Source organism: Oncorhynchus gorbuscha, linkage group LG23 (assembly GCF_021184085.1).
Source record: "Oncorhynchus gorbuscha isolate QuinsamMale2020 ecotype Even-year linkage group LG23, OgorEven_v1.0, whole genome shotgun sequence".
In the NCBI taxonomy this organism is placed as follows: Eukaryota; Metazoa; Chordata; class Actinopteri; order Salmoniformes; family Salmonidae; genus Oncorhynchus; species Oncorhynchus gorbuscha.
This window is the reverse complement of record NC_060195.1, coordinates 54,666,625-54,687,548: the sequence shown is the minus strand read 5'-3', so window position 1 is coordinate 54,687,548 and position 20,924 is coordinate 54,666,625. Positions and strand designations below refer to the sequence as shown.

The 20,924-nt window shown below is 39.4% G+C and overlaps 1 protein-coding gene across 2 annotated transcripts in view; it reads right to left on the bottom strand.

Annotated features, from left to right (window-relative positions):
* LOC124011262 (glutaminase kidney isoform, mitochondrial-like) overlaps nt 1-20,256 on the bottom strand; it is a 35,024-nt gene extending 14,768 nt beyond the window's left edge. Inside the window, exons 1-3 of one of the 2 annotated variants that reach the window (XM_046324460.1) lie at nt 19,661-20,256; nt 14,800-14,890; nt 14,216-14,334 (exon numbers count right to left, since the gene is read on the bottom strand). In XM_046324460.1, coding sequence (XP_046180416.1) covers nt 14,216-14,334; nt 14,800-14,890; nt 19,661-19,983 — 533 coding nt within the window. In that variant the 5' untranslated portion in view covers nt 19,984-20,256. Of the gene's footprint in view, nt 1-14,215; nt 14,335-14,799; nt 14,897-19,660 lie in introns of both variants that reach the window. The other variant, XM_046324459.1, reaches the window with a different exon arrangement.
* Between the last annotated feature and the right edge of the window lie 668 nt (nt 20,257-20,924).

The window sequence follows — 20,924 nt, the reverse complement described above, 5'->3', positions numbered from 1 at the left end:
ATCAGATATCTATTTACCCTGTCCTATCCCTGCTACTGTATAGAATCAGATATCTATTTACTCTGTCCTATCCCTGCTACTGTATAGAATCAGATATCTATTTACCCTGTCCTATCCCTGCTACTGTATAAAATCAGATATCTATTTACCCTGTCCTATCCCTGCTACTGTATAGAATCAGATATCTATTTACCCTGTCCTATCCCTGCTACTGTATAGAATCAGATATCTATTTACCCTGTCCTATCTCTGCTACTGTATAGAATCAGATATCTATTTACCCTGTCCTATCCCTGCTACTGTATAGAATCAGATATCTATTTACTCTGTCCTATCCCTGCTACTGTATAGAATCAGATATCTATTTACCCTGTCCTATCCCTGCTACTGTATAAAATCAGATATCTATTTACCCTGTCCTATCCCTGCTACTGTATAGAATCAGATATCTATTTACCCTGTCCTATCCCTGCTACTGTATAAAATCAGATATCTATTTACCCTGTCCTATCCCTGCTACTGTATAAAATCAGATATCTATTTACCCTGTCCTGTCCATGCTACTGTATAAAATCAGATATCTATTTACTCTGTCCTATCCCTGCTACTGTATAAAGTCAGATATCTATTTACCCTGTCCTATCCCTGCTACTGTATAAAATCAGATATCTATTTACCCTGTCCTATCCCTGCTACTGTATAAAATCAGATATCTATTTACCCTGTCCTATCCCTGCTATTGTATAAAATCAGATATCTATTTACCCTGTCCTATCCCTGCTACTGTATATAATCAGATATCTATTTACCCTGTCCTATCTCTGCTACTGTATAGAATCAGATATCTATTTACCCTGTCCTATCTCTGCTACTGTATAGAATCAGATATCTATTTACCCTGTCCTATCCCTGCTACTGTATAGAATCAGATATCTATTTACTCTGTCCTATCCCTGCTACTGTATAGAATCAGATATCTATTTACCCTGTCCTATCCCTGCTACTGTATAGAATCAGATATCTATTTACCCTGTCCTATCCCTGCTACTGTATAGAATCAGATATCTATTTACTCTGTCCTATCCCTGCTACTGTATAGAATCAGATATCTATTTACCCTGTCCTATCCCTGCTACTGTATAGAATCAGATATCTATTTACTCTGTCCTATCCCTGCTACTGTATAGAATCAGATATCTATTTACCCTGTCCTATCCCTGCTACTGTATAGAATCAGATATCTATTTACCCTGTCCTATCCCTGCTACTGTATAGAATCAGATATCTATTTACTCTGTCCTATCCCTGCTACTGTATAGAATCAGATATCTATTTACTCTGTCCTATCCCTGCTACTGTATAGAATCAGATATCTATTTACTCTGTCCTATCCCTGCTACTGTATAGAATCCTATATCTATTTACTCTGTCCTATCCCTGCTACTGTATAGAATCAGATATCTATTTACCCTGTCCTATCCCTGCTACTGTATAGAATCAGATATCTATTTACTCTGTCCTATCCCTGCTACTGTATAGAATCAGATATCTATTTACTCTGTCCTATCCCTGCTACTGTATAGAATCAGATATCTATTTACCCTGTCCTATCTCTGCTACTGTATAGAATCAGATATCTATTTACCCTGTCCTATCCCTGCTACTGTATAGAATCAGATATCTATTTACTCTGTCCTATCCCTGCTACTGTATAGAATCAGATATCTATTTACCCTGTCCTATCCCTGCTACTGTATAGAATCAGATATCTATTTACCCTGTCCTATCCCTGCTACTGTATAGAATCAGATATCTATTTACTCTGTCCTATCCCTGCTACTGTATAGAATCAGATATCTATTTACCCTGTCCTATCCCTGCTACTGTATAGAATCAGATATCTATTTACCCTGTCCTATCCCTGCTACTGTATAGAATCAGATATCTATTTACTCTGTCCTATCCCTGCTACTGTATAGAATCAGATATCTATTTACTCTGTCCTATCCCTGCTACTGTATAGAATCAGATATCTATTTACCCTGTCCTATCCCTGCTACTGTATAGAATCAGATATCTATTTACTCTGTCCTATCCCTGCTACTGTATAGAATCAGATATCTATTTACCCTGTCCTATCCCTGCTACTGTATAGAATCAGATATCTATTTACCCTGTCCTATCCCTGCTACTGTATAGAATCAGATATCTATTTACTCTGTCCTATCCCTGCTACTGTATAGAATCAGATATCTATTTACTCTGTCCTATCCCTGCTACTGTATAGAATCAGATATCTATTTACTCTGTCCTATCCCTGCTACTGTATAGAATCATATATCTATTTACTCTGTCCTATCCCTGCTACTGTATAGAATCAGATATCTATTTACCCTGTCCTATCCCTGCTACTGTATAGAATCAGATATCTATTTACTCTGTCCTATCCCTGCTACTGTATAGAATCAGATATCTATTTACTCTGTCCTATCCCTGCTACTGTATAGAATCAGATATCTATTTACCCTGTCCTATCCCTGCTACTGTATAGAATCAGATATCTATTTACCCTGTCCTATCCCTGCTACTGTATAGAATCAGATATCTATTTACTCTGTCCTATCCCTGCTACTGTATAGAATCAGATATCTATTTACCCTGTCCTATCCCTGCTACTGTATAAAATCAGATATCTATTTACCCTGTCCTATCCCTGCTACTGTATAGAATCAGATATCTATTTACTCTGTCCTATCCCTGCTACTGTATAGAATCAGATATCTATTTACCCTGTCCTATCCCTGCTACTGTATAGAATCAGATATCTATTTACCCTGTCCTATCCCTGCTACTGTATAGAATCAGATATCTATTTACTCTGTCCTATCCCTGCTACTGTATAGAATCAGATATCTATTTACCCTGTCCTATCCCTGCTACTGTATAGAATCAGATATCTATTTACCCTGTCCTATCCCTGCTACTGTATAGAATCAGATATCTATTTACTCTGTCCTATCCCTGCTACTGTATAGAATCAGATATCTATTTACCCTGTCCTATCCCTGCTACTGTATAGAATCAGATATCTATTTACTCTGTCCTATCCCTGCTACTGTATAGAATCAGATATCTATTTACTCTGTCCTATCCCTGCTACTGTATAGAATCAGATATCTATTTACTCTGTCCTATCCCTGCTACTGTATAGAATCAGATATCTATTTACCCTGTCCTATCCCTGCTACTGTATAGAATCAGATATCTATTTACCCTGTCCTATCCCTGCTACTGTATAGAATCAGATATCTATTTACTCTGTCCTATCCCTGCTACTGTATAGAATCAGATATCTATTTACTCTGTCCTATCCCTGCTACTGTATAGAATCAGATATCTATTTACCCTGTCCTATCCCTGCTACTGTATAGAATCAGATATCTATTTACCCTGTCCTATCCCTGCTACTGTATAGAATCAGATATCTATTTACTCTGTCCTATCCCTGCTACTGTATAGAATCAGATATCTATTTACCCTGTCCTATCCCTGCTACTGTATAAAATCAGATATCTATTTACCCTGTCCTATCCCTGCTACTGTATAGAATCAGATATCTATTTACTCTGTCCTATCCCTGCTACTGTATAGAATCAGATATCTATTTACCCTTTCCTATCCCTGCTACTGTATAGAATCAGATATCTATTTACCCTGTCCTATCCCTGCTACTGTATAGAATCAGATATCTATTTACTCTGTCCTATCCCTGCTACTGTATAGAATCAGATATCTATTTACCCTGTCCTATCCCTGCTACTGTATAGAATCAGATATCTATTTACCCTGTCCTATCCCTGCTACTGTATAGAATCAGATATCTATTTACTCTGTCCTATCCCTGCTACTGTATAGAATCAGATATCTATTTACCCTGTCCTATCCCTGCTACTGTATAAAATCAGATATCTATTTACCCTGTCCTATCCCTGCTACTGTATAGAATCAGATATCTATTTACTCTGTCCTATCCCTGCTACTGTATAGAATCAGATATCTATTTACCCTGTCCTATCCCTGCTACTGTATAGAATCAGATATCTATTTACCCTGTCCTATCCCTGCTACTGTATATAATCAGATATCTATTTACCCTGTCCTATCCCTGCTACTGTATAGAATCAGATATCTATTTACCCTGTCCTATCTCTGCTACTGTATAGAATCAGATATCTATTTACCCTGTCCTATCCCTGCTACTGTATAGAATCAGATATCTATTTACTCTGTCCTATCCCTGCTACTGTATAGAATCAGATATCTATTTACCCTGTCCTATCCCTGCTACTGTATAAAATCAGATATCTATTTACCCTGTCCTATCCCTGCTACTGTATAGAATCAGATATCTATTTACTCTGTCCTATCCCTGCTACTGTATAGAATCAGATATCTATTTACCCTGTCCTATCCCTGCTACTGTATAGAATCAGATATCTATTTACTCTGTCCTATCCCTGCTACTGTATAGAATCAGATATCTATTTACCCTGTCCTATCCCTGCTACTGTATAGAATCAGATATCTATTTACCCTGTCCTATCCCTGCTACTGTATAGAATCAGATATCTATTTACTCTGTCCTATCCCTGCTACTGTATAGAATCAGATATCTATTTACTCTGTCCTATCCCTGCTACTGTATAGAATCAGATATCTATTTACTCTGTCCTATCCCTGCTACTGTATAGAATCAGATATCTATTTACCCTGTCCTATCCCTGCTACTGTATAGAATCAGATATCTATTTACCCTGTCCTATCCCTGCTACTGTATAGAATCAGATATCTATTTACCCTGTCCTATCCCTGCTACTGTATAGAATCAGATATCTATTTACTCTGTCCTATCCCTGCTACTGTATAGAATCAGATATCTATTTACTCTGTCCTATCCCTGCTACTGTATAGAATCAGATATCTATTTACCCTGTCCTATCCCTGCTACTGTATAGAATCAGATATCTATTTACTCTGTCCTATCCCTGCTACTGTATAGAATCAGATATCTATTTACCCTGTCCTATCCCTGCTACTGTATAAAATCAGATATCTATTTACCCTGTCCTATCCCTGCTACTGTATAGAATCAGATATCTATTTACTCTGTCCTATCCCTGCTACTGTATAGAATCAGATATCTATTTACCCTGTCCTATCCCTGCTACTGTATAGAATCAGATATCTATTTACCCTGTCCTATCCCTGCTACTGTATAGAATCAGATATCTATTTACCCTGTCCTATCCCTGCTACTGTATAGAATCAGATATCTATTTACCCTGTCCTATCCCTGCTACTGTATAGAATCAGATATCTATTTACCCTGTCCTATCCCTGCTACTGTATAGAATCAGATATCTATTTACTCTGTCCTATCCCTGCTACTGTATAGAATCAGATATCTATTTACTCTGTCCTATCCCTGCTACTGTATAGAATCAGATATCTATTTACCCTGTCCTATCCCTGCTACTGTATAGAATCAGATATCTATTTACCCTGTCCTATCCCTGCTACTGTATAGAATCAGATATCTATTTACTCTGTCCTATCCCTGCTACTGTATAGAATCAGCTATCTATTTACCCTGTCCTATCCCTGCTACTGTATAAAATCAGATATCTATTTACCCTGTCCTATCCCTGCTACTGTATAGAATCAGATATCTATTTACTCTGTCCTATCCCTGCTACTGTATAGAATCAGATATCTATTTACCCTGTCCTATCCCTGCTACTGTATAGAATCAGATATCTATTTACCCTGTCCTATCCCTGCTACTGTATAGAATCAGATATCTATTTACCCTGTCCTATCCCTGCTACTGTATAGAATCAGATATCTATTTACCCTGTCCTATCTCTGCTACTGTATAGAATCAGATATCTATTTACCCTGTCCTATCCCTGCTACTGTATAGAATCAGATATCTATTTACTCTGTCCTATCCCTGCTACTGTATAGAATCAGATATCTATTTACCCTGTCCTATCCCTGCTACTGTATAAAATCAGATATCTATTTACCCTGTCCTATCCCTGCTACTGTATAGAATCAGATATCTATTTACCCTGTCCTATCCCTGCTACTGTATAAAATCAGATATCTATTTACCCTGTCCTATCCCTGCTACTGTATAAAATCAGATATCTATTTACCCTGTCCTGTCCATGCTACTGTATAAAATCAGATATCTATTTACTCTGTCCTATCCCTGCTACTGTATAAAGTCAGATATCTATTTACCCTGTCCTATCCCTGCTACTGTATAAAATCAGATATCTATTTACCCTGTCCTATCCCTGCTATTGTATAAAATCAGATATCTATTTACCCTGTCCTATCCCTGCTACTGTATATAATCAGATATCTATTTACCCTGTCCTATCCCTGCTACTGTATAGAATCAGATATCTATTTACCCTGTCCTATCTCTGCTACTGTATAGAATCAGATATCTATTTACCCTGTCCTATCCCTGCTACTGTATAGAATCAGATATCTATTTACTCTGTCCTATCCCTGCTACTGTATAGAATCAGATATCTATTTACCCTGTCCTATCCCTGCTACTGTATAAAATCAGATATCTATTTACCCTGTCCTATCCCTGCTACTGTATAGAATCAGATATCTATTTACTCTGTCCTATCCCTGCTACTGTATAGAATCAGATATCTATTTACCCTGTCCTATCCCTGCTACTGTATAGAATCAGATATCTATTTACTCTGTCCTATCCCTGCTACTGTATAGAATCAGATATCTATTTACCCTGTCCTATCCCTGCTACTGTATAGAATCAGATATCTATTTACCCTGTCCTATCCCTGCTACTGTATAGAATCAGATATCTATTTACTCTGTCCTATCCCTGCTACTGTATAGAATCAGATATCTATTTACTCTGTCCTATCCCTGCTACTGTATAGAATCAGATATCTATTTACCCTGTCCTATCCCTGCTACTGTATAGAATCAGATATCTATTTACCCTGTCCTATCCCTGCTACTGTATAGAATCAGATATCTATTTACCCTGTCCTATCCCTGCTACTGTATAGAATCAGATATCTATTTACTCTGTCCTATCCCTGCTACTGTATAGAATCATATATCTATTTACTCTGTCCTATCCCTGCTACTGTATAGAATCAGATATCTATTTACCCTGTCCTATCCCTGCTACTGTATAGAATCAGATATCTATTTACTCTGTCCTATCCCTGCTACTGTATAGAATCAGATATCTATTTACTCTGTCCTATCCCTGCTACTGTATAGAATCAGATATCTATTTACCCTGTCCTATCCCTGCTACTGTATAGAATCAGATATCTATTTACCCTGTCCTATCCCTGCTACTGTATAGAATCAGATATCTATTTACTCTGTCCTATCCCTGCTACTGTATAGAATCAGATATCTATTTACCCTGTCCTATCCCTGCTACTGTATAAAATCAGATATCTATTTACCCTGTCCTATCCCTGCTACTGTATAGAATCAGATATCTATTTACTCTGTCCTATCCCTGCTACTGTATAGAATCAGATATCTATTTACCCTGTCCTATCCCTGCTACTGTATAGAATCAGATATCTATTTACCCTGTCCTATCCCTGCTACTGTATAGAATCAGATATCTATTTACTCTGTCCTATCCCTGCTACTGTATAGAATCAGATATCTATTTACCCTGTCCTATCCCTGCTACTGTATAGAATCAGATATCTATTTACCCTGTCCTATCCCTGCTACTGTATAGAATCAGATATCTATTTACCCTGTCCTATCCCTGCTACTGTATAGAATCAGATATCTATTTACTCTGTCCTATCCCTGCTACTGTATAGAATCAGATATCTATTTACCCTGTCCTATCCCTGCTACTGTATAGAATCAGATATCTATTTACTCTGTCCTATCCCTGCTACTGTATAGAATCAGATATCTATTTACTCTGTCCTATCCCTGCTACTGTATAGAATCAGATATCTATTTACTCTGTCCTATCCCTGCTACTGTATAGAATCAGATATCTATTTACCCTGTCCTATCCCTGCTACTGTATAGAATCAGATATCTATTTACCCTGTCCTATCCCTGCTACTGTATAGAATCAGATATCTATTTACTCTGTCCTATCCCTGCTACTGTATAGAATCAGATATCTATTTACTCTGTCCTATCCCTGCTACTGTATAGAATCAGATATCTATTTACCCTGTCCTATCCCTGCTACTGTATAGAATCAGATATCTATTTACCCTGTCCTATCCCTGCTACTGTATAGAATCAGATATCTATTTACTCTGTCCTATCCCTGCTACTGTATAGAATCAGATATCTATTTACCCTGTCCTATCCCTGCTACTGTATAAAATCAGATATCTATTTACCCTGTCCTATCCCTGCTACTGTATAGAATCAGATATCTATTTACTCTGTCCTATCCCTGCTACTGTATAGAATCAGATATCTATTTACCCTGTCCTATCCCTGCTACTGTATAGAATCAGATATCTATTTACCCTGTCCTATCCCTGCTACTGTATAGAATCAGATATCTATTTACTCTGTCCTATCCCTGCTACTGTATAGAATCAGATATCTATTTACCCTGTCCTATCCCTGCTACTGTATAGAATCAGATATCTATTTACCCTGTCCTATCCCTGCTACTGTATAGAATCAGATATCTATTTACTCTGTCCTATCCCTGCTACTGTATAGAATCAGATATCTATTTACCCTGTCCTATCCCTGCTACTGTATAAAATCAGATATCTATTTACCCTGTCCTATCCCTGCTACTGTATAGAATCAGATATCTATTTACTCTGTCCTATCCCTGCTACTGTATAGAATCAGATATCTATTTACCCTGTCCTATCCCTGCTACTGTATAGAATCAGATATCTATTTACCCTGTCCTATCCCTGCTACTGTATATAATCAGATATCTATTTACCCTGTCCTATCCCTGCTACTGTATAGAATCAGATATCTATTTACCCTGTCCTATCTCTGCTACTGTATAGAATCAGATATCTATTTACCCTGTCCTATCCCTGCTACTGTATAGAATCAGATATCTATTTACTCTGTCCTATCCCTGCTACTGTATAGAATCAGATATCTATTTACCCTGTCCTATCCCTGCTACTGTATAAAATCAGATATCTATTTACCCTGTCCTATCCCTGCTACTGTATAGAATCAGATATCTATTTACTCTGTCCTATCCCTGCTACTGTATAGAATCAGATATCTATTTACCCTGTCCTATCCCTGCTACTGTATAGAATCAGATATCTATTTACTCTGTCCTATCCCTGCTACTGTATAGAATCAGATATCTATTTACCCTGTCCTATCCCTGCTACTGTATAGAATCAGATATCTATTTACCCTGTCCTATCCCTGCTACTGTATAGAATCAGATATCTATTTACTCTGTCCTATCCCTGCTACTGTATAGAATCAGATATCTATTTACTCTGTCCTATCCCTGCTACTGTATAGAATCAGATATCTATTTACTCTGTCCTATCCCTGCTACTGTATAGAATCAGATATCTATTTACCCTGTCCTATCCCTGCTACTGTATAGAATCAGATATCTATTTACCCTGTCCTATCCCTGCTACTGTATAGAATCAGATATCTATTTACCCTGTCCTATCCCTGCTACTGTATAGAATCAGATATCTATTTACTCTGTCCTATCCCTGCTACTGTATAGAATCAGATATCTATTTACTCTGTCCTATCCCTGCTACTGTATAGAATCAGATATCTATTTACCCTGTCCTATCCCTGCTACTGTATAGAATCAGATATCTATTTACTCTGTCCTATCCCTGCTACTGTATAGAATCAGATATCTATTTACCCTGTCCTATCCCTGCTACTGTATAAAATCAGATATCTATTTACCCTGTCCTATCCCTGCTACTGTATAGAATCAGATATCTATTTACTCTGTCCTATCCCTGCTACTGTATAGAATCAGATATCTATTTACCCTGTCCTATCCCTGCTACTGTATAGAATCAGATATCTATTTCAGATATCTATTTACCTGTCCTATCCCTGCTACTGTATAGAATCAGATATCTATTTACCCCTATCCCTGTCCTATCCCTGCTACTGTATAGAATCAGATATCTATTTACCCTGTCCTATCCCTGCTACTGTATAGAATCAGATATCTATTTACCCTGTCCTATCCCTGCTACTGTATAGAATCAGATATCTATTTACTCTGTCCTATCCCTGCTACTGTATAGAATCAGATATCTATTTACTCTGTCCTATCCCTGCTACTGTATAGAATCAGATATCTATTTACCCTGTCCTATCCCTGCTACTGTATAGAATCAGATATCTATTTACCCTGTCCTATCCCTGCTACTGTATAGAATCAGATATCTATTTACTCTGTCCTATCCCTGCTACTGTATAGAATCAGATATCTATTTACCCTGTCCTATCCCTGCTACTGTATAAAATCAGATATCTATTTACCCTGTCCTATCCCTGCTACTGTATAGAATCAGATATCTATTTACTCTGTCCTATCCCTGCTACTGTATAGAATCAGATATCTATTTACCCTGTCCTATCCCTGCTACTGTATAGAATCAGATATCTATTTACCCTGTCCTATCCCTGCTACTGTATAGAATCAGATATCTATTTACCCTGTCCTATCCCTGCTACTGTATAGAATCAGATATCTATTTACCCTGTCCTATCCCTGCTACTGTATAGAATCAGATATCTATTTACCCTGTCCTATCCCTGCTACTGTATAGAATCAGATATCTATTTACTCTGTCCTATCCCTGCTACTGTATAGAATCAGATATCTATTTACCCTGTCCTATCCCTGCTACTGTATAAAATCAGATATCTATTTACCCTGTCCTATCCCTGCTACTGTATAGAATCAGATATCTATTTACCCTGTCCTATCCCTGCTACTGTATAAATCAGATATCTATTTACCCTGTCCTATCCCTGCTACTGTATAAAATCAGATATCTATTTACCCTGTCCTATCCCTGCTACTGTATAAAATCAGATATCTATTTACTCTGTCCTATCCCTGCTACTGTATAAATCAGATATCTATTTACCCTGTCCTATCCCTGCTACTGTATAAAATCAGATATCTATTTACCCTGTCCTATCCCTGCTACTGTATAAAATCTATCTGTCCTATCCCTGCTAAAAATCAGATATCTATTTACCCTGTCCTATCCCTGCTACTGTATATAATCAGATATCTATTTACCCTGTCCTATCCCTGCTACTGTATAGAATCAGATATCTATTTACCCTGTCCTATCTCTGCTACTGTATAGAATCAGATATCTATTTACCCTGTCCTATCCCTGCTACTGTATAGAATCAGATATCTATTTACTCTGTCCTATCCCTGCTACTGTATAGAATCAGATATCTATTTACCCTGTCCTATCCCTGCTACTGTATAAAATCAGATATCTATTTACCCTGTCCTATCCCTGCTACTGTATAGAATCAGATATCTATTTACTCTGTCCTATCCCTGCTACTGTATAGAATCAGATATCTATTTACCCTGTCCTATCCCTGCTACTGTATAGAATCAGATATCTATTTACTCTGTCCTATCCCTGCTACTGTATAGAATCAGATATCTATTTACCCTGTCCTATCCCTGCTACTGTATAGAATCAGATATCTATTTACCCTGTCCTATCCCTGCTACTGTATAGAATCAGATATCTATTTACTCTGTCCTATCCCTGCTACTGTATAGAATCAGATATCTATTTACTCTGTCCTATCCCTGCTACTGTATAGAATCAGATATCTATTTACCCTGTCCTATCCCTGCTACTGTATAGAATCAGATATCTATTTACCCTGTCCTATCCCTGCTACTGTATAGAATCAGATATCTATTTACCCTGTCCTATCCCTGCTACTGTATAGAATCAGATATCTATTTACTCTGTCCTATCCCTGCTACTGTATAGAATCAGATATCTATTTACTCTGTCCTATCCCTGCTACTGTATAGAATCAGATATCTATTTACCCTGTCCTATCCCTGCTACTGTATAGAATCAGATATCTATTTACTCTGTCCTATCCCTGCTACTGTATAGAATCAGATATCTATTTACCCTGTCCTATCCCTGCTACTGTATAAAATCAGATATCTATTTACCCTGTCCTATCCCTGCTACTGTATAGAATCAGACATCTATTTACTCTGTCCTATCCCTGCTACTGTATAGAATCAGATATCTATTTACCCTGTCCTATCCCTGCTACTGTATAGAATCAGATATCTATTTACCCTGTCCTATCCCTGCTACTGTATAGAATCAGATATCTATTTACCCTGTCCTATCCCTGCTACTGTATAGAATCAGATATCTATTTACCCTGTCCTATCCCTGCTACTGTATAGAATCAGATATCTATTTACTCTGTCCTATCCCTGCTACTGTATAGAATCAGCTATCTATTTACCCTGTCCTATCCCTGCTACTGTATAAAATCAGATATCTATTTACCCTGTCCTATCCCTGCTACTGTATAGAATCAGATATCTATTTACTCTGTCCTATCCCTGCTACTGTATAGAATCAGATATCTATTTACCCTGTCCTATCCCTGCTACTGTATAGAATCAGATATCTATTTACCCTGTCCTATCCCTGCTACTGTATAGAATCAGATATCTATTTACCCTGTCCTATCCCTGCTACTGTATAGAATCAGATATCTATTTACCCTGTCCTATCTCTGCTACTGTATATAATCAGATATCTATTTACCCTGTCCTATCCCTGCTACTGTATAGAATCAGATATCTATTTACTCTGTCCTATCCCTGCTACTGTATAGAATCAGATATCTATTTACCCTGTCCTATCCCTGCTACTGTATAAAATCAGATATCTATTTACCCTGTCCTATCCCTGCTACTGTATAGAATCAGATATCTATTTACCCTGTCCTATCCCTGCTACTGTATAAAATCAGATATCTATTTACCCTGTCCTATCCCTGCTACTGTATAAAATCAGATATCTATTTACCCTGTCCTGTCCATGCTACTGTATAAAATCAGATATCTATTTACTCTGTCCTATCCCTGCTACTGTATAAAGTCAGATATCTATTTACCCTGTCCTATCCCTGCTACTGTATAAAATCAGATATCTATTTACCCTGTCCTATCCCTGCTATTGTATAAAATCAGATATCTATTTACCCTGTCCTATCCCTGCTACTGTATAAAGTCAGATATCTATTTACCCTGTCCTATCCCTGCTACTGTATAAAATCAGATATCTATTTACCCTGTCCTATCCCTGCTACTGTATAGAATCAGATATCTATTTACCCTGTCCTATCCCTGCTACTGTATGCGCCCACTGGTGTGTTTACTGTATAGGTTTCTCTTGCCTATAAATCGTTGCCTCCCAGATGGCTTCCAGTCAAAGCTACTGGCAGCTTCTAGCATGTTTGTGTAGCTCCTAGTGTGTTGTCTTATGATCTGTATCCTGCAGGGTGGCTTGCCTACAGAGTGGTTTCTCAAGCGGTCACTGGGCTATGTGTGCTATGTCACATGGTATGTCCTAGGGATGTAAACAGGAACAATCTTTTTAAAGCAAATATCAGCTGATCTGGAAAGGACAGTTCTTGTGATCGTAGAGATGAGTCTCTTGACAAATTGCCATTCATTATTTTTGTAACAAGGATATTTTAAAATGAACAGGATTGATATGACCTTGGCAATCTGAAAGGACTAGGCTATGACATGCTTCCTTATAAAGCCTGAACTACTATGAACAATTCATGTCTTGAAATGCATTGAGCAAATACTTCTAAGGAACCTGAATGTTATGGCCCTACACAAACTGTGTTTAAATAAAGGAGGCACACAAATGACTAAATGATGACCAGTGCTTGACATATCAAAAGCCCCCTAAAGCCTTCTATTCTAGGTTGAGTGTCTAGAGTGTTCTGGAACTAACCTGTTATAGAACCCAGCTCTAGAGTGTCTTACTTCTTGAAGACGTCTAGATAAACATTACTTCTAGCGTCTGTTCTACATCCCAGTATTAGACTGTCTTACTTCTTGAAGAGGTGTCGGTCCAGATTTCCGTCTGACGTGGTCTTCATGATGACTTTCAGGTTCTCCATACATTCCTTCAGCCGGGGGTCTCCGGTCCGAAGCCCTGTGGCTTTCAGCGCCTGCAGAAAGCATGGCTCGTGTCAGGGGGCTGACGATTATCATGTTTATTACATTTACAAACATTTATTACGTTTGTAATGCTTATAAACAAGGTTATAACTTGACAATTTAATGGCATATTACACTATATTTATTGAAGGATCCAATGTAAATGTCAAGACTAATAAGGCCTATTGAATAAACTGCTCTTCCATGCCAGATAGCAGGAGATCAACATTTCACCATAGAAATAGAATGAATTCTAATCTGACAAGAATCTAATTCTATAAATGACACCCCGAGCAAGGGGCCACACATGTGTGAGCTATTGCTTCCTGGTACAGCCAGAGTAGTAACAAGCATTATATTCAGATATACCATATAAGGCTGTGGCAGTAACCATGACACAGCAGGCACCATTGCTATACTACCATCCATCTGGCCCAACCATGTGGCTGCCTGCTTGGCTCTGGTCTGACACTCACTGTGGTGAATTTGTGAGCTGGGATTTTTTCAGCGCCCCCGGCGATGGTGTAGAAGAGTAGATCCTCCAGACTGGGCAGGATGCCTGCCTTCCTTCTCCTGACGCAAACACGCGCGCGCACACACACACACACACACACACACACACACACACACACACACACACACACACACACACACACACACACACACACACACACACACACACACACACACACACACACACACACACACACACACACACACACACACACACACACACACACACACACACACACACACACACACACAGTGAGGAACGGCCTGGGTTCTCTAAAGGTAATGGGGAACAGCAGCAGGGGGCCGGGATTAACTAGCTATAATACTGTAGAGGAGAGGTGGTGAGTATTTCACGTTACAGCACCAGATTTAAGGAACGGGTTTGAACCCTGCTTCCAAAACACCAGTCTGATAGTTCAAGGAGAGTTTAGATCATTTTTTAGACAATATCTTGTTTGCATGGATCTTCAATCATAAATAAGGTAGACTTTGTTAGTTTTATGTCAATTTAAATACATGCATATCAGTTACAAATTATAGTGTCAAGTTTTAGCTAATACTCGGGGGCTTGAAGTGAGTCATTGGCCCATTTACTGACAGGTATTATGCATAGCAGCTCCAAATCCGTTCCACTCACTCTGGGAGAGGAGAGTTAGTACAGTATGTTAGAGGTAGATAGATAGGTTGAATACTGTCGTTAGGCCTAAACGAGGTGTATGTATTTCATCATGAACCACCATACACCACATAGGATCTCTGAGGGAGGTGGGTGGGAGCTCAGGCTCAGTCAGCCCCGCAATGCATCATGGGACAGACAGGCAATAGAGCTATAGTAACCCAGCTCCGTAGCCTGCCCTAGCGATTAAGAAGACGTCACAACGTTTAAAAACTGATAAAAATAACTTTGGTAGAAATCCCCTCATCAGCTACCCAGGAATGACTCAGACTCCGGACACTGCACTATATCTTTCAGTTTGTTGTTGTTTAAAAGGATCTCTTCCAGTTTGGTGGTTGTTTAAGCCGTATTCGTTTGTTTTGACTCCTACTCTGAAATTATTTACGATCCTTTATCATTCCCATGACAAATGATTTGATAAGGCCTATTTGATTGTGGTCCTCGGTCCATTTCTGGAGTCATTTCTGGATTGCTGATGCCTGCCAGAGAGGAATGCTGGAACAAACAGGTCGGTGGGACGGCTGGGGAAGTTAAGCGCGGTCGCTTGTAGAGGCTGAGGACACTTCGAGGTAGAGAATTGAAGAGAGAGTGCACTCAGCAGCCGCAAGGCTTAGCCTGGAAACACCACAGTACATCTACACGAGAATGAATTAATAAATTGAGACATATACTTACACACCAAGGCAAAGCATGCGGATCAAACGAAAAAGGAGAGAAAATATGCAGAGTAAGTGAGTGGCATTAGAACAAACTAAGTGACGTAGTGCATCATCATCATCATCATCATCAGCAGATCGGCCTACTGATAAGACACAGATTCATGGATTAACCTACACGTTCAGTATTTAGGACACATCCAACACTGCAGAACAACAGTGAAAACCATGGCATGGCAGAACCTGGAAAAAATCATCATTATACCCTTCCAGCAAAGCACAGTGTAAAACAAAACATTAAACTGAGGACGTGTGTTGTGTTCCAAACTGCCCATATGGACATCACCCTCTCTGCTTCATGTCTCCAAGCCCTTGCCCTTGCCCTCACCCCAGGATAGTAGGAAGTCCCAACAGGCAGGCTACTAGGAGGTGTGAAACATCTGGATTGGTGCTGATGATGCTCCGTTAATGAATTCTCACCCAGCCTTAGCTGGCCTTCCTCCATCGCCTCTCTTCCCCCCTCCACTGCCTCGACCTGTATCTCCGTGCAGCTTTGTGAGTTCAACTGTGTGCAGCATGTAGAGAGAGTGCCTCGTCGGAGGCCCTGCACGGAGCCCGCCATATAGCCTAACCCTCGGTGTCCAACCACACACACACTGCCTACAGTCAGTGTGTTCCATCTACTGTGCTATTTATACACTGGAGTTCAGTTGAGTTCAATAAGCAAAAACAAGGCAGAGTGACTACTTAAACTGTGACCAAATGAAATGAACAATCTATGCAAAATATAATTCTTGAATTAATGTGTGGGTTAGCCTGTAATTGTTGAGATGACAGTAATCACATGGTCATAGGCCTAAATGCTTGCAACTTCAAGGCAGAGCTCTGGTGAATATGTTTGCGCCTGACACAAACATTAACCAACTTGGTGTCATTTTGGCAACCATTTTTATTCAACCCAATTTATCAACCTGGTTTCACTACCTCCAAGATGTTGAAACCAGTCTGGTTTCACTACCTCCAAGATGTTGAAACCAGTCTGGTTTCACTACCTCCAATAGTCTGCTGACAGGAGGGAACCACAAAACTCAATCTGAGTCAGGGCAGTGTCTGAACGACTCAATCTATTTTTACTCACAATATTCTGCAGCTGCACACGTTAACACAATGCAACCCAGGGCAAAACCAGAAAAGGAAAAACCTTTAAATTGACCAGACTGTGTATTGATAATTCTGCTCTAGGCACAAAGCTATAGACCTACCTAGGCTACCTTCCAGCAGAGGATCCATTTGGACTGACTAGGCCTAATGTTTGTGTATCTGTGACTGAACCTAAGCTGACGCGGGATGTTGTTGTTGTCAATAATGTACTAAAGCTGGTTTGACACCAGCGAAAGTAAATTGACTATGGATAAAACAAGAAGGGTGCCTGCTAAGCTGTGGGCAATGAGGCATATCATTACCAGTAGATGCATTTGTTTTCTGTGAAAAAGGAAATTGACTGGATGTGACGGAGAGAGCGAGCCTATTCCTGGCAGGATTAATAGCCTAGGTCGACTCTACACCTTTCTGCAGTAAAATGCATGAGTAAACTCAGGAGTTCCTGTCCCCATTATCATGTGACTATTTTGTTTTTCTCATAAGAGGGACTCCATTCACAGCACACTGTTGCCTGAGTAGGATTAGGATAGGATACCTGTAACCCTCTGTGGGAGATTGAATCAAATTGAGCCATCAAATGTTATATATGATTAGAAACTGGGTCTAGAGAGAGAACTATCTTATCGTGTTCCTCTCTGGGGCTACAGTATTACTGTTCGCTGTAACCAGCTCTCCCAGGGTCAAAGAGTTATTGGTGACAATGACACGATGCTCAAATTAAAGCCACCGACTTGGGCAATAGTAGCAATGCCCACGTGTGACAGCTGCACAAGGGGATAGGAATGCTTTGGCAGCATTGTATTGTTAGCCGAGTCATGTTTTTGCAGTGAGAAATTATGCAATAAACTAACATTACCCCAATCAGACTAGTTGGTATGGCCTAATGATTTCACATCTAAATTTGGGTGTAAGATCCCTCCATTCCTAAGATCCCACCAAGCATATTAAAGCTAGGCCTAAATGCTAGGAAACTGATTCTTTGTCAAAGAGACGGTCATCGGGAATATACACTGTAGCCTATGCAAAGCCACATCCATTATCATTCCAAAATGGTAGCCCCCTAGATGATGTCCATCCCCATTCCCAAATCCCCACTGACTGTCACACTAGATCCAAAATGGTAGCCCCCTAGATGACATCCATCCCCATTCCCAAATCCCCACTGACTGTCACACTAGATCCAAAATGCCAAGCTACCCATTCTGATGCAGCAAGCACCATTCTGCCCAGTCTGCAGTGGAGATCTGAGACAGTCTCCATGGTAATAGACTTCTAGGATTCTAAAGTGACTGACTCTGCAAGATTGGCTGAGAGGAGATTTGATCAAATGATTTGCTCATAATGGTCATTCAATAGCCTACCCTTAACACAGGTCTTTTTAAATAGCAAAGTGGTCCCTGCCACCATGGACAGCACTAATATTGGACAGTTGCCTTTGGCAAAGGAGGGCAGTAAATAAATAGCCTACTTTATCAGCTGGCCTAACACAGCGAGAACAAATACTCACTATCTGATAATATACTCATGATATGCCAACTCAAATGGAGATTTTCAATGTAGCGATGTGTCCAGAACTTACAAGTTGTTGAAACACCCAACAATTGTTATTATCATGCCATTATTACCATGCTGTATAATAGCCTGCAATAAACTATAGAATGACAGAGGCTGTTCTGTATTCATGTAGAATGACACTCATAACAGAGAGAACAGATGGAGAGAGCTTTCTCTAGCAAACATTTTTTTTAAATCACAGCTTGATGACCGACCTCCATGTGTCATTGATGAAAAAATGAAAATCCCTTTCTGATATAGGCTAAGGCCTGAAGGAGCGTACATGGCTTTACAATTATTCATGCCAGATATGAACTGTTCTAAAGTCATGTTATTATAGGCCATTACTGTTATAATAACATTATAACGGTGCTGTTTCATAGACAATATCATTTCATAACATCCCAAATGAATGCATAACCTTCTAAATGAATTTAATGCATAACCTTCTGCGTGATGAATTTCGTGAGGTGCGAGGCCTATCTATGCATGCATATCCTCCTAGCTGTATCAACACCAAACGCAAAGACGCTGCACAGGTGTGCAGGACTGATGTAATATGGGTCTCTTTGACGCTTCAAGAACTGAAACTGTCAGGACACACAGGTCAGGTTAACATCTGTAGACAAATAAGGACTGCATAATGTATTGCAGCTCATTAGAAACCAATCTAGCTTGCTTGACTCAGTCCATGTGATTATTCTGCATAGAACATCCCCACTGGTAAGTATAATTTCATAGCTTTATCAGCTGTACCGGCTAGCTAACGGTACTCACTTTTCGGCAGCTGCCTCCTTGGTGGCGGTTTCATTGCTGGTGGCGGTGTCATTTTTGGTGTCCGTCGGCGGTGGGGCCGAACCGTCATCGCTCTTGGTGGAGAGCTTCCGAGTTCCGTGGCCGTTGGTAGTGTATGGCGAATCTCTCCATCCAACCGCATGCTGGAGACACTTTAATTTGGGCACATATCTGACATCTGTACAGGCGGTGTTAAAGCAATACGCGACTGATGGTGATGTATTTCTGGCTATACCTGTCAAAGGGCGCTTCAGGTTGGATTGAAACAACTCCTTGAGCACTACCGAAGACCGAAAATGTAGCATTTCAATCCTATCAAGCTAAATAGTGGAACGGTTTATAACTCAGCTAGCTAGATATTTAATAAATATGAAGCAGTATATCCCAAATGTGTTGGGTTTTAGTCGTGAAGGATGGTCCAGTCACAGGGAGTCACGATTCTTAAAATGTTTTCCAGTGGACAAAAACATCTATTCACGCCCAAATATACTCCTATTGGCTCCTGTTAGCACTTAAATCATCCTCAGATTGGCTGGTCTGTTTGGCTGTCATTCATGCTAATTTTCCGTGCATCATATGGCTTCAAATTTACCAGGTGAATGTGACCGAAGATTATGAATATACTGACAAGATACATACATGTCTCTCCGCCGCCCTGACAATGGGAGTCGTTGTCCACAAATCAGCATCGCGGGCCGTCTAGCTCCCGCCTATCCTTTCATTGGAAAAACGCCACCTGCTGGAGGGAGACAGATTATCCGTGGAGTTGGGCTCTCTCTTCCTCTTCCTCTCTGATGTGACAGACATCTAGTGCTGAGCAATTACTGCTTTTTGATGTCGCTTTGGTTTTGGTTCGAAGGAAAAATTCGCGGTGTTCGATTATTTATTTATTTTACATTAAAAACATTATGAAATAATGACATTACAATGATTAAAGACTTTTAAATGAATTTCCAAAGGCAAAATATTGAACATTCAATTGTCAAAACACCACAAAATGTTCCACTGTCTCTGTCAGGTCCACATATAAAAATAGGAAATATGAAATGACTATGAAGATTCTCTGAAGCGGGATGTTCAAGGGAAAATGCTAAGTTTCAAAACACTTATATAAACTAACCATCATATCTAGTCATAACCTACAGTTGAAGTCGAAAGTTTACATACACTTAGGCTGGAGTCATTAAAACTCGTTTTTCAACCACTCCACACATTTCTTGTTAACCAACTATAGTTTTGGCAAGTC